Source organism: Marmota flaviventris, chromosome 12 (genome assembly GCF_047511675.1).
Source record: "Marmota flaviventris isolate mMarFla1 chromosome 12, mMarFla1.hap1, whole genome shotgun sequence".
NCBI classification, from domain to species: domain Eukaryota; kingdom Metazoa; phylum Chordata; class Mammalia; order Rodentia; family Sciuridae; genus Marmota; species Marmota flaviventris.
Genome location: NC_092509.1, coordinates 58,366,318 through 58,379,174, shown reverse-complemented (window position 1 = coordinate 58,379,174; position 12,857 = coordinate 58,366,318). Strand labels below are relative to the sequence as shown.

Below are 12,857 nucleotides of genomic sequence, written 5' to 3'. Positions count from 1 at the left end.
CCCAGTAGTTCAGAAGTGACCCCAAAGCCTCATAATCTAGAATTGAATATGAATGCATTTATTACTCAATTCAATTACTCTCAATAATTGAAGTGTCAGTATTTTCCCCAACTGTAAGTAGTGCTTTCAATTAGACAGGTTAAGCTGCTGGTGTGAACTAATTTTCCAACAGAGGAAATATTTCCCTGAGACCTTTTCTTACTCTTAGAACTTGGAAAACACATTGCCAAGACAGTAGTGAGGAGGTAAAAGACACCACAAAAAAAATCAGTATATTCTATAAATGAAATTAATTATTAGCTATGATTAGCTCTGTGCTATAATATAGCTAATTAAGTCCAGGACTACTTCTAGGTAAACAGTTCCCCTCACCCACATACACTGCCTCAATACACCTCCCTACACATACTCCTCCAATTGCCTGTTGTCTGATAAAACTATGGTTAGAAACATATATCATTCCAGAGAATGATAATTACTTGAGCTGTTTTTGACCACTTGCCCTTTAATGAATAATAACTCTAAGCTATATTTGGCAGATGACACTGATAAAGCAAAAAGGAAGTAGGAGAACAGCATATTTTTTAATTTACTTAAGATTTTCTTATGCTTTTTATTATTAGGATCCTGTTGATCTGGGATGGGAGCCTTATGTCAAGTCATGGCTTTCAAAAACCTCTAAAATCATGAATCAATCAGGAGTAGATTGTCTTGAATTCATGATTCACAAAAGTGTCACTGATGGACTAAAATTTATAAAGAAGCATCAGAAACTTCAGCCATTTCCTGTACAGGACATAACAGTTATCATAACTCTCTGCAGAATTCTTGATGCTTTCTTTGAATTCATGAGTAGAAACGGAGGATTTGGAGAAGGTGAGTTTTTCCCCCTAAGTCACATTAATGATATTACAGCTTTGCCAGTCAATGGCAATTTATCATCTTCTGTAAAAGAAAATGAAGCCAGAAATTTTCAATTTATTTGGACCAACAGCAAATATGCATATGGAACAAACTAAAAAGCCTTCATGGGGAGCATATCAATAAAAGTAAATTAAAATCATACACAATATTATAAGATGACAAAAAACCTGAAGAACCCTTTGAGGTTTTCTATTAGGGGAAGATTTTTTTTTTTTTTTTGCCATGTTTCAACAATTCTTTGAGTTAATAGGGAAAACTGTTAAAAATTCTAATTGTAAGTTATAATCATCCAAAAGCATAAATATGCAAAGTAGTAAAACATATATAAGGAGAAACCAGTAGATTTAGAAATCAGTATAGCATTATGAATAAAGGCAACTCAAATATCCATCCTAATTTTATTTTAGAGTGAAAGTCACCTTGACCAATAAAAAAGAGAGGTTATTAATTGTAAAAGACAGATTAAGAATATAGTGTGTGTGTTTGTGTGTGTGTGTGTGTGTGTGAGAGAGAGAGAGAGAGAGAGAGAGAGAGAAGAAAATATATGAAAAAAATGGCTGACAGAACTACAAGGTTAAATAAGCATATCTGTTATCTGTGGGCTGGGGAAATAGCTCAGTTGGTAGAATGCTTGCCTTGCATGCACAAGGCCCTGGGTTCAATCCTCAGCACCAATTTTTTTAAAAAAAGCATATCTGTAATCTAGTTAGAGATGTTAGAAACTCCTCTAGAAGTCCTCCTATATAACATCCAAAGAGGTTTTTAAAGTCCTAAGACAGAGGGCAATAAAAACTCAGGACCAGGACTTAGAAATCAGAGTGGTCAACTCCAGAGAAAACTAAGTGGATAACTCCAACACTTAGGGTGGAGGCATAAGAGCAAATAATTACTCCAGTTTTTGAAACCCCAGACCTCCTTCAACCCTCTGAGGAATGCATTACTAAAAGTTTCAATGATGGCTCTCTGTAGACCAGAAACTGAACAAGATTTAATGATAGCAATGAAGATAATAGGACCCTGGAAAAATAAAAGCCAAATAATGGTCCTTAACCTCCAGAAACAGATGAAAGGAGCAGGGACGATATGAGTTTCAGAGAGTTATGAAGATAAGTAATAGAATATAGAATCATCAGGAGTGAAACATATGTGCCGGCAACAAGGTACCAGAAGCTTGTGTCATGAGAAGAAATCAAGGATGAGTGTCCAGGAGGTTAAGAGTAGTTGCTCCAGTAAGCCATTATAATCTCTTGCCAATTTCCAGACCTGAGCTATGTTTCAGGTTTAGAGCCATTGACAAAACAGAAGGTTGGGACCCTCTAAAATAAAATGGAACACATTTACAAAAATAATGGTACTGGTTCTTCTCCGAAGGGAATTACAGCCATTTATTTGGGTGACTTCCCTAGAGAATGAAGCATATTCAAAAGAATTTTAGAATTGTAGGACAGAGGGTCTGACTTGACATTGATATCCAGAAACCAAAGGCATCTTCATGTCCATCTCAATTAGAGTCCATTCATATGAGGACTAGGGAATAAATGACGTACAAAATTCTGACCAAAGTTCAGTTTACTAGATAGAGTTCACTAGGACCCCACCTCCTGGTTATTTTCCTGATCCCAAAATATATAACTGGATTTAATGTACTTAATCCTTTGACCAAATTGGGTCTTTAGTCTGGGATAAAAAATATATAGTGGGAAAGGTCAAATGGAAATCTCTGAAATTGCATCTGAATTGTCTCTAAATAATAATTTTAAAAGTGTCACTTTCAGGTTTGCGGGGAGAGGATGGTAGAAATTAATGCTATCCTTAAAGATTTTAAGGATTCAGGAATGGCATCTCCTTTGCATCTCAGTTTAATTTATTAGTCTGCAGCCAGCAGAAACAGATCCTAGAGGATGACAATAGGCTACACACAAACTGAATTAAGTAATAGTCCCAAATGTAGCTACAATGCCAGAAAGACTGTCTCTTCTAGAAGAATAAGGAGGTAGAAAATTGAAAAAGATCATCTATAATGATTTCAATTTTTTCTCATAAAATTAGAGCCAAAGTTATCTCTATTGAGTTGAGGGAAGTGAAATGTTGGTTTGAAGTATGTGGGAAAAACTGAATGGTCATTGTGGGGATGTGAGAGCATATTCCTTAAGAATAAATTTAAAAAATTTACTGTTTACATTGAGGGTTCATTTAAGAGCAGAAATCATGATCTTAAATTTTGGGAAGAATGAGGATGTAATTAGGAGGCTTCCTTGAACATGGAAGTAGAATCATCTAATAGAAGATGGAAATTTAATCCAAAGATTGCCCTTTACTTTCTCAACTACTAGCAATTATGTAACCTTGCAGAAATTCATTCATTGGTATATATTGGATGTTTTATTATCTCTTATAATTGCTGAATAAGAATGGTTAGTCCTAATATATAATTTGGGGCCTGAATCTCATTTTATATTTGACACATTTTCTCTTTTGGATCATTAATTGGAGACATCCTATTCCAAAGAGATGGCACAAAGATTCGTCAGATTCATTTTATTTGTCACCTTGCAAAGTATAGCAAAAGAAAGCTGACAGTACAGCACTGATGTAACATCAAAGTCAATCACAATCAAAAAATAAAAGAAAAATTGGGCCTCATCTGAATTAAAATCTTTTGAGCATAAAAAGTCATTATCAACAGAAAAGATAACTCACAAAATGGGAATTTTTCAAAGCACTTATTTTATAGAGATTAATATCCAGAATATATAAAGAACTCATACTACTCAACAGCAACAAAAAAAATCAACAACCATTTTTAAAATGGGCAAATGATGATAGACATTTCTCCAAAGAAGATAGACATATGACCAACAAGCACATTAAAATATGCACAACATCACTAATCATTAAGGATATGAAAATTGAAATGAGTTAATACTTCCCACCTGTTGGGATGACTATTAATAAATAAAAAATAAATGTTAGCATGTATATGGAGAAAATGGAACCTTCATACATCACTGATGAGAATGTAAAATGATCCAGCCACTATGGAAAATGGTATGGCAGTTCCTCAAAAAATTAAATATAGAATTGCCACCACTTGACCCAGCAATTTCCCTTCTGAGTGTTTACCCAAAATAATTGGAAGCAAATACTCTTAACAGATATTTCTACACCAATGTTCATAGCAGCATTATTCACAGTAGCTGAAAAGTAGAATCTTATTTTTTTTATTTGTTTTAATTAGTTACACATGTCAGTACAATAACCTTGACATATCATACATTTGAATCAGATGGGATACAATATCTCATTTTTCTGAGTACACAGGTTGCAGAATCACATTGGTCATGCATTCACATATATATTCACAGTAATAATAATGTCTGTTTCATTCTATTATCCTTCCTATCTCCCCAACCCCTCCTCTCCCCTCCCATCACTTCTCTCTACCTAAGCTAGGGTAATGCTATTCTTTTTTTCTCACATCTTCATACATGTATTTTGTATAACAATGAGGGTCTCCTTCCACCATCCATGCAATTCTCCTTCTCCCTCCCTTTCCCTCCCATCCCTATGTAGAGGTAATCTTCTTCCCATGCTCTTCCTCTCTTCCCCATTTTGAGTCACCCCCTTTATATCAGAGAAGACATTCAGCATTTGTTTTTTTTGGAGATTGAGTAACTTCACTTAGCATAATCTGCTCTAATGTCATCCATTTCCCTGCAAATGCCATGATCTTATTATTTTTTAGTGCTGAGTAATATTCCATTGTGTATATATATGCCACATTTTTTTTTTATTCATTCATCCATTGAAAGGCATCTAGGTTGGCTTCACAATCTAACTATTGTGAATTGTGCTGCTATAAACATTGATGTGGCTGTGTCCCTGTAGTATGCTGTTTTTAGGTCCTTTGGGTATAGTCCAAGAAGAGGAATAGCTGGGTCAAATGGTGGTTCCATTCCCAGCTTTCCAAGGAATCTCCATACTGCTTTCCAAATTGGCTGCACCAATTTGCAGTCCCACCAACAGTGTATGAGTGTACCTTTTTCCCCCGCATCCTCACCAGCACTTGTTGTTGTTTGACTTCATAATGGCTGCCATTCTTACTGGAGTGAGATGGTATCTTAGAATAGTTTTAATTTGCATTTCTCTGATTGCTAGAGATGATGAGCACTTTTTTGTATACTTGTTGATTGATTGTATATCCTCTTCTGAGAAGTGTCTGTTCAGGTCCTTGGCCCATTTGTTGATTGGTTATTTATTTATTTTGTTTGTTTGTTTAACTTTTTGAGTTATTTGTATACCCTAGAGATTAGAGCTCTATCTGATGTGTGAGGGGTAAAAATTTGTTCCCAGGATGTAGGCTCCCTATTCACCTCACATATTATTTCTTTTGCGGAGAAAAAACTTTTTAGTTTGAATCTATCCCATTTAACGAAAGGCACTAACACTTTAATGGTTCTAAAATGGTGGATAATAGCATTATGGGTGGCATTATTTTCTTCTTTATACTTTTATCTATTTTCTCAATGTCCCATGAGAAATATATTTTACTTTATTATTAAAAAATAAATATTAAAAAGAAAAAAATAAGCTTAAAAGACTAATGAATAATCAATTAAACTGAGTTCCTCTATGGAATGGGTAACTTGTAGGGATGGGAGAAGACAGCTACAATCTGCCTACAATGATGTATGTGAAAAGATATTCTCTTACTTACAGTCCACTAAACAGTGTTATAAATTAAACCTCATGAATTAACTAGCTAAATTTTAGGTTTGTTATTAATTGCACAAAAATACTCTTTCCTTTTTAAGGTGATCCGAATAACACTTCAACTAAGGAGACAAAAGATTCTACCAAATTGAAGGAACCAGAAAAGAGGTCAGCTACATTCATTTGACAAATCTAGTAGGAACCAAATACTCAAATACATACAGGATTACTTGTCAACACACCAGTACTTTTGTGATTGTATAATATCAAAATCCACTTCAGGTCCACAAATCACCATATTTTTATACTAATTTTTTAAAAATAAGATTATATGGATACTTCTGTCCAGTCTCTGTACATATTGGAAAAATGAATAAAATGACATGAATTTAATATATGAATCTGTCATTTATGAGCTATGAAATATATTTGGTTACTAAATATTTTTAATCTTTGATTATCTCAGTTATAAAATGAAATAATGATGTGATGTGCTAGGTACGTAGAACAGAGCCTGCCTGGTACATAGTTAAGTGCTCAATAAATTATATCTTTGAATATTGATTAGTGTAACATTTCTTCTGCTACTTTTTTATGATATGAGCATTACTATTGGGGCCTTCCTACATCTCATTATGAGTCTCTGAGACCATTCATGTCACATTCACTTTTGAAAAAGAAGACATTCTAAATAGACTTTCCGGGGCTGGGGATGTGGCTCAAAGGATAGCACGCTCGCCTGGCATGCACGGGGCGCTGGGTTCGATCCTCAGCACCACATAAAAATAAAATAAAGATGTTGTGTCCACGAAAAACTAAAAAATAAATTTTATTTTGTCCACTGTCAGCTCTGCCTTCACATCTATTCACTTATCTCCGTCTTGATTATGACATCTGAGCCCAAACTTCCATCATTTCTTTCCTATACTGTTGCAATAGACTCCCAATTTGTTTCCCCAATTCTTCTAGTCATTTCTCAACATAATTGGAGATTTAAAAAAAAATTGAAATAGTTGAGTAGCCATAAAAGAATATTTATAAAATATAAACTTAATAACTTCCCATTACTCTGAGTAGAAGAAAAATATCTTGGCTAGTTTAAAAAGTCCCTGTCCATCTCTCCAGAGTTATGACCTAATCTTTCCTCTAACTGTGCTTCAGTGACACTGGCTTTTGTTTCCCTCCACTTCCTCAAACTAGCAATGATCCTTTGACTTCAAGGTCTTGGCACATGTGTTCCTTCTGCTCAAAATTCTATACTTCTATGTTTTGCCAAAGCCCAATCATTCTTCAGGTATCAATTTAACTGGTGCGTCAAAAAAGACCTTCCCTAACTTCTGCAATCTAAATTAGTTATCCCTGCTATTATTCTTCATGATATGCTTGACTCTTTATTCTTTATTCTTATCATGGTTTAGTATTAATTTTCCTTTCCTGTGAAAAGGGGATTCTGATTTTGTTCAGAGTAACTGATATGTTATAGCCACTCAATAATATTTGCCAAAAGAACTATCACATATTACACAGGGCTAGAAATTTCAGACAAGATTGTGTAAATACTTACACATTAAAGGTTGCTAATAAACTTCAGTTTGGTGATATACAAAGTGTGTTGAGATCAGGCTTAAATCTCTGTCCAGCCCGATCAACACCAGCCTTATCACAGTAGGACTTGAATTTCATGAACCAGGAGTGACTTGAGTTGACCTAGATTAGAAAATACTCACCAGATTCACCCTGCCCAGGATTAGCCACATTAAACTAAATCAACCTCTAGGATTTGGCTGAGAAGAATATAGAGTGAATACTATTTGCTTATATCTACATAAAGTGAAGAATTATCATATTTTCTCTCAAAAGACAAATAAACTTGCAGCTACTTAATTAGCCTAAAATAAAAATGAAATGTGTGTATACATTAAATTAAAATATGTACATAAATTAACTATACATGTATATATGTATTAAATTAAAATGTATGTTAAACATACTTTTAGAAATATAAAAATGATACATTTGAATGAATTAAATTTTAAAATATATAAAGGAATATATTAAATAAAGGTTGACTACAGATCTCTTACACATATGGGACTTTAAAAATAGTAACTAATTTACATGACTTATCAAAGGAACAGTTATACATTAATTCTAAAACTTTTCTGTCAACACTTGAACTATATTATAGTTTTTAATAAAAATGAAACTTTTATATATTGAAAGAAATTTCTGAGCTGCTTTCTAAAACTAAACCTTCACCCTTCCTTTCATTTCTACCCAGCAATGAAAATCTGTGGTATCTGGAGAAAAATCCTGATAAATTAACAATAATGATTCAAAAGCTTTTTGTGTTTGCTTTTACTTGGGCATTTGGAGGAAGTTTAAAGCATGAAGATGATACACTATTTTATCCAGCTTTTGAGCCTGATTCTGTTTCGGAAGTAACCTATGATTTTGACAAACTTGTACGTGAATTATTTGAAGACAATTCACAAGGAGGTAAGTTCTGGCTGGGAGGAATCATTATTTTGCTTATTATTTTAAAATAGTTTTTAAATTGTTGATGGACCTTTACTTTATTTATTAATTTATTTATATGTGGTGCTGAGAATCAAAGCCAGTACCTCACACATGCCAGGCAAGCGCTCCACCACTGAGCCACAGCCCAGCTCTGTTTTGCTTATTTTAAAATATTAATTAGAAGCAATGATTGTACTTATATTGACTAGGCCCATCATTTGAAGTGTGAAGATTAAAGGTAAAATAGTATTAAGAAACAACACCTTTATGCTAATGAAAGGGGGTTAAAGAAAATTAGATTCCTGATTGGTTCCAGATGCAATGAGAAGCTAGAACACTAGTGAAGCAAAAGGGAAAGCCTTAGAACTATGAACTCAGCCTTAGCCCATCAGCTGTGTAACGATCCATACTATCCACACCACCATGTAGCAGGAACTTCTGCAGGAGCAGAATATTTAGTCTTATATTTTTATTTTAATTCTGAGTTATTTTATAAAGTCTTGTGCTTTGTATTTATATGTCAGTTCTAACAGGTGGAATCTATCCTAGTAACCTAAAATACTTACCCTTCCCATTTAGCTGTTGCTGATTAAAGAAACTTTGAATAGATAAAGAGATTGTTAATGCAGGTACCAAAAAGAGACAAAATATGAATGTATTTAGAAGAACCTTGTAAAACAAAGATGGGATCTTTTTTGTGTGGTGCTGGGGATTGAACCTAGGACCTTGTGCATGTAAGGCAAGGACTCTACCAACTGAACCATATCCCAAATATATTTGGCTACTAAATATTTTTAATCTTTGATTATCTCAGTTATAAAATGAAATAATTAAGTGATGTGCTAGGTACGTAGAATAGAGCCTGCCTGGTACATATTTAAGTGCTCAATCAATGCAGTCTTAATTCTTAATTCAGTCTTCTGAATTACTGTAAACAGTTCCATTTAAGACATCTGGATGGGAGCAGAGGTGTAGCTCAATAAGACAGCGCATGCATAGTTTTTGCTAGGACCTGTGTTCAATCCTCACAGTCAAAAATGCACATATATATAAACATCTGGATGACAAGTTTTATGTAATTTCCTATAGAAATTAACTTTTAATTTCAAAGCATTGCATGTTAATTTGTTATTGAAGTTAACTATTCAATTTTATGCCTCTTTTTTTTAAAAAAATTATTTTTTAGAAGTATTTGGACGCAATACCTTCATTTTATTTATTTACTTCTATGTGGTGCTGAGGATCAAACCCAAGGCCTCACACTTGCTAGACAAGTACTTTACCACTGAGCCACAATCTCAGCACCTGCTAACTTTTAAAGATAGATAAACTACCTTGATTTATTGTCAGGCAGATCATAAACTAGAAATGTTTTATTAAAAATGTAAAAGCTATACACAAAATAAAGGAATTTTCGATGAGTTGTTAAAGTGTACTAAGGAATTTGTTGTCTTTGAAAAATAGGATTAAAAAATCAACTTTTAATTTGTTAGAACAATGTATAAAATAGCATATTGATTTGAAGCACACAGAAAGTAATTAATAATTATGTGATGCAAATACAAAAAAAAAAGAATAGCAATACTATAAGATAAAGTAAAATTTATGCCAAAAGATTAAAGAGGATTCGAGAAAAACACTACATTAAAAAACAACAACCCTAGCTGGCCAAGGTGTAATCCCAGAGGCTTGGGAGATTGGGGCAGAAGGATCATGAGTTCAAAGCCAGCCTCAGCAAAGGAATAGCGTGAGGCACTAAGTAACTCAGTGAGACCCTGTCTCTAAAATAAAATTAAAAATAGGGCTGGGGATGTGGCTCAGTGCCCAAGTTCAATCCCCAATACGAAAACAAACAAACAAAAAATCCACAAAACATAAAACAACCATGAACTTGTAGGAATATAACAATATAGTCTTTTAATAGCAAAATCTGATAGAATTCTAACAGGTAATAAATAATTCTAAAATTATAAGAGATTTTTAATTTGTCTCTATGATAAATTGAAAGATTGAAACAGGCAAAAAATTATAAGGTGTATGTTAACACTGTTTTACATATATACATTTATCATTTTAAATATTAACATTGTTATCTTTGTATAGTAAAATAATTGCTTAATTATTTTGCTTTTCATTATTCAGTATCTTCAACAATTTTCTACTGAGAAAATATATTACTTTTAAAATGGAAAATACATGTGATTTACAAATAAGTATCAATATTCTCTTATGTATTGGTTTAGCCACAACCAGTACATTTCTATCATTTAAAAACATCATGTGTGTTTACATAATAAGAAACAGAACTTTAGGGTAAGGTTTCAAGGCTATCAGATCAAAATTCACCTTAATTTCTGGATTATAAAAAGGACAAAAAGTTAATCAGTTTTTGCTTTTATACAATTAAATATTATGAAAAAAAGACAGACTTATTTAATATATTTGGACATACCTTTCTTAATAATCATATATTTCAGTTAGAGTTCATATTCTTAAATAAATCTCTTTCTTATGTGGATCTATTTATCAATCTCAAATGTAGGTATCAGTCTACCAACTGGTGAACGGTCTATCTTTGGGTATTTTGTGGACATACTACAATGTGAATTCATACCTTGGTCAGATTTAGTTCCTAATATTCAGACAATAATTCAAAGAGGTAAGGGTAATTATACAAATTTCTTGTAATTTGTATTTTTTTGTAATTTCTTCAAAATGCTGAGGATACTGTATTTGTAAAATTAGTTATATATCAGCAACTTTAATTATTAATACATTCCAAATTTGTGTAGAGACCAGTTTGGATCCGCATTTACAAAACGTGCCTTAAAAATAACTTTTGAATACTACTTTATGAGAAATCTGGAGTATTTTGAGTCATTTGCACATTGTAAAACTGAGTTCATCGAAAGTCTTATTAATCACAATATTTATTATTTCAATTAGCTATGATTATTGAAAGGAGAAAATGGTAAGGTTCACATCTAAAATAGGAAAAGTATGTATGTAAGAACTTACACTTGATTATATAGGAAACTACTCATTAGAAAAAAATACCATCGTTTGGTGAACATCCATATTTGCTAAATTATTTTTATTCTCAATCTTCTGCTTCTACATAAAACAAAAAAAGACATAGAAACTTGTTGCACTTTAAGAGCTTGGAAGAAGTTTAAGGCAGGAACTTAATGGTCAGGCTTCTTGTCAAGTTCTTACAAATACAGATGGTCCTCAACTTGCAAGTTTTCAACTTTATGGTAGTGTGAAAGCAACACATAATCAGTAAAAACCATACTTCAAATCTGGAATTTGAAATTTGCATCATTTCTCAGACTAGCAATACTGGAATTTGAAATTTTGGATCATTTCTCAGACTAGCAATAGGCAGTATCATACTCTTTTGCAATATTGGGCAGTGGCAGTAATCATAGGAATATAAGAGGAAACAACCAATACTCTACAGTGTACTGTTACTAAACTATGCTGTTAAGTAGGTTAGGTGTATCAAATGCTTTTGACTTAACAACATTTTCAATTTACCATGGGCTTATTTGGATATAATCACATCATCAAGGAGGAGAATCAGTATAAGAAGTTTAATGAATGGAAATTGAAATGAATAACTGAAGTCAGGTTTCTCTCATCAAATAATTTCAAAGTTTGGTTGCAAGAGTTTTTGACAGAAACCAACCAGAGCTGTCAGAATCATAGGCATCCAGAAAGTTCTAATTTCAAATTTATTTTTGTTGGAAATACCAAAGTTATATTGTACATTGTTTTGTCACAATAAGCATTGGTGAGAGATCACAGATTCTATTTCATGTTAGTGCTAATATTGGGGGCATTTTTATCTTTAGCTTTTTGCCACTAGATGGAAATATAACTGAATATCATTTGCCTATAATTCAACACCTTCTCCAAATCTAAAACATTCACTTCTCTGGAGACAACTTACCCTACTTGTATGCAAAGGACATAGAAGCAATTAAAACCCTCCTGAACTTTTAAACCAAACTTGTAATGATAATTTTAATGTCACAATACCATGTTTCCCCTGCAGTAAACCACAATATGTAGATTGGGCATCTTAGACATGCTTAAGGAAAAAAATCACCTTTTGGTATTATTGCATAGAAAGCTGACTGAAGGAGAAATCCACAACAACTACATGAAGTGCTTTCTCCTGGACTTAAAACTCTATGGGGTTATCACTGAGCACAGATGTGATAAATCATGATGCAGAATTCCTTTTCCTACTATCATGGTGGAATTGTTATTGAAAGAAAACATTTTGCATGTGAATTGAGTTATATATTTTACTTCAATTTCCACTAATCTTTGAGGAGTTCAAATATGAATTGTGTAGTAATTAAGATTAATTAACAGTGCTGAAAATTATGCTCTATACAGCTTATTGAGGATATAATATCTATTTAACAATCTACACATAATTTTGATTGAAACAGTCATGTTTTTTATCAGTCAGGTTGACTGTTAAATGTTCAAGGAGGACAAAAACCAAAGCTTCTTTCCCTCCACTCTTTCTCTCTCACACAAACACGTATAATTTAATCTGACCTATTAAGGGCTCTCCCCTCTGTAGAAAGGTGAACTACCTTAAGCGAGCCCTTACGTGGCCAGATACCCTATCCTGAGTGACCTAAGGAACCTCAAATCTTGAACTAAGGTTATCTGTGACT

The 12,857-nt window shown here is 33.0% G+C and overlaps 1 protein-coding gene across 1 annotated transcript in view; it reads left to right on the top strand.

Moving 5' to 3' along the window:
- The window catches only part of Dnah14 (dynein axonemal heavy chain 14), a 376,581-nt gene that overhangs the window by 193,738 nt on the left and 169,986 nt on the right, over nucleotides 1-12,857 (top strand). Inside the window, 4 exon segments of the mRNA XM_071619724.1 lie at nucleotides 624-876; nucleotides 5,739-5,805; nucleotides 7,919-8,136; nucleotides 10,700-10,816. Coding sequence (XP_071475825.1) covers nucleotides 624-876; nucleotides 5,739-5,805; nucleotides 7,919-8,136; nucleotides 10,700-10,816 — 655 coding nt within the window.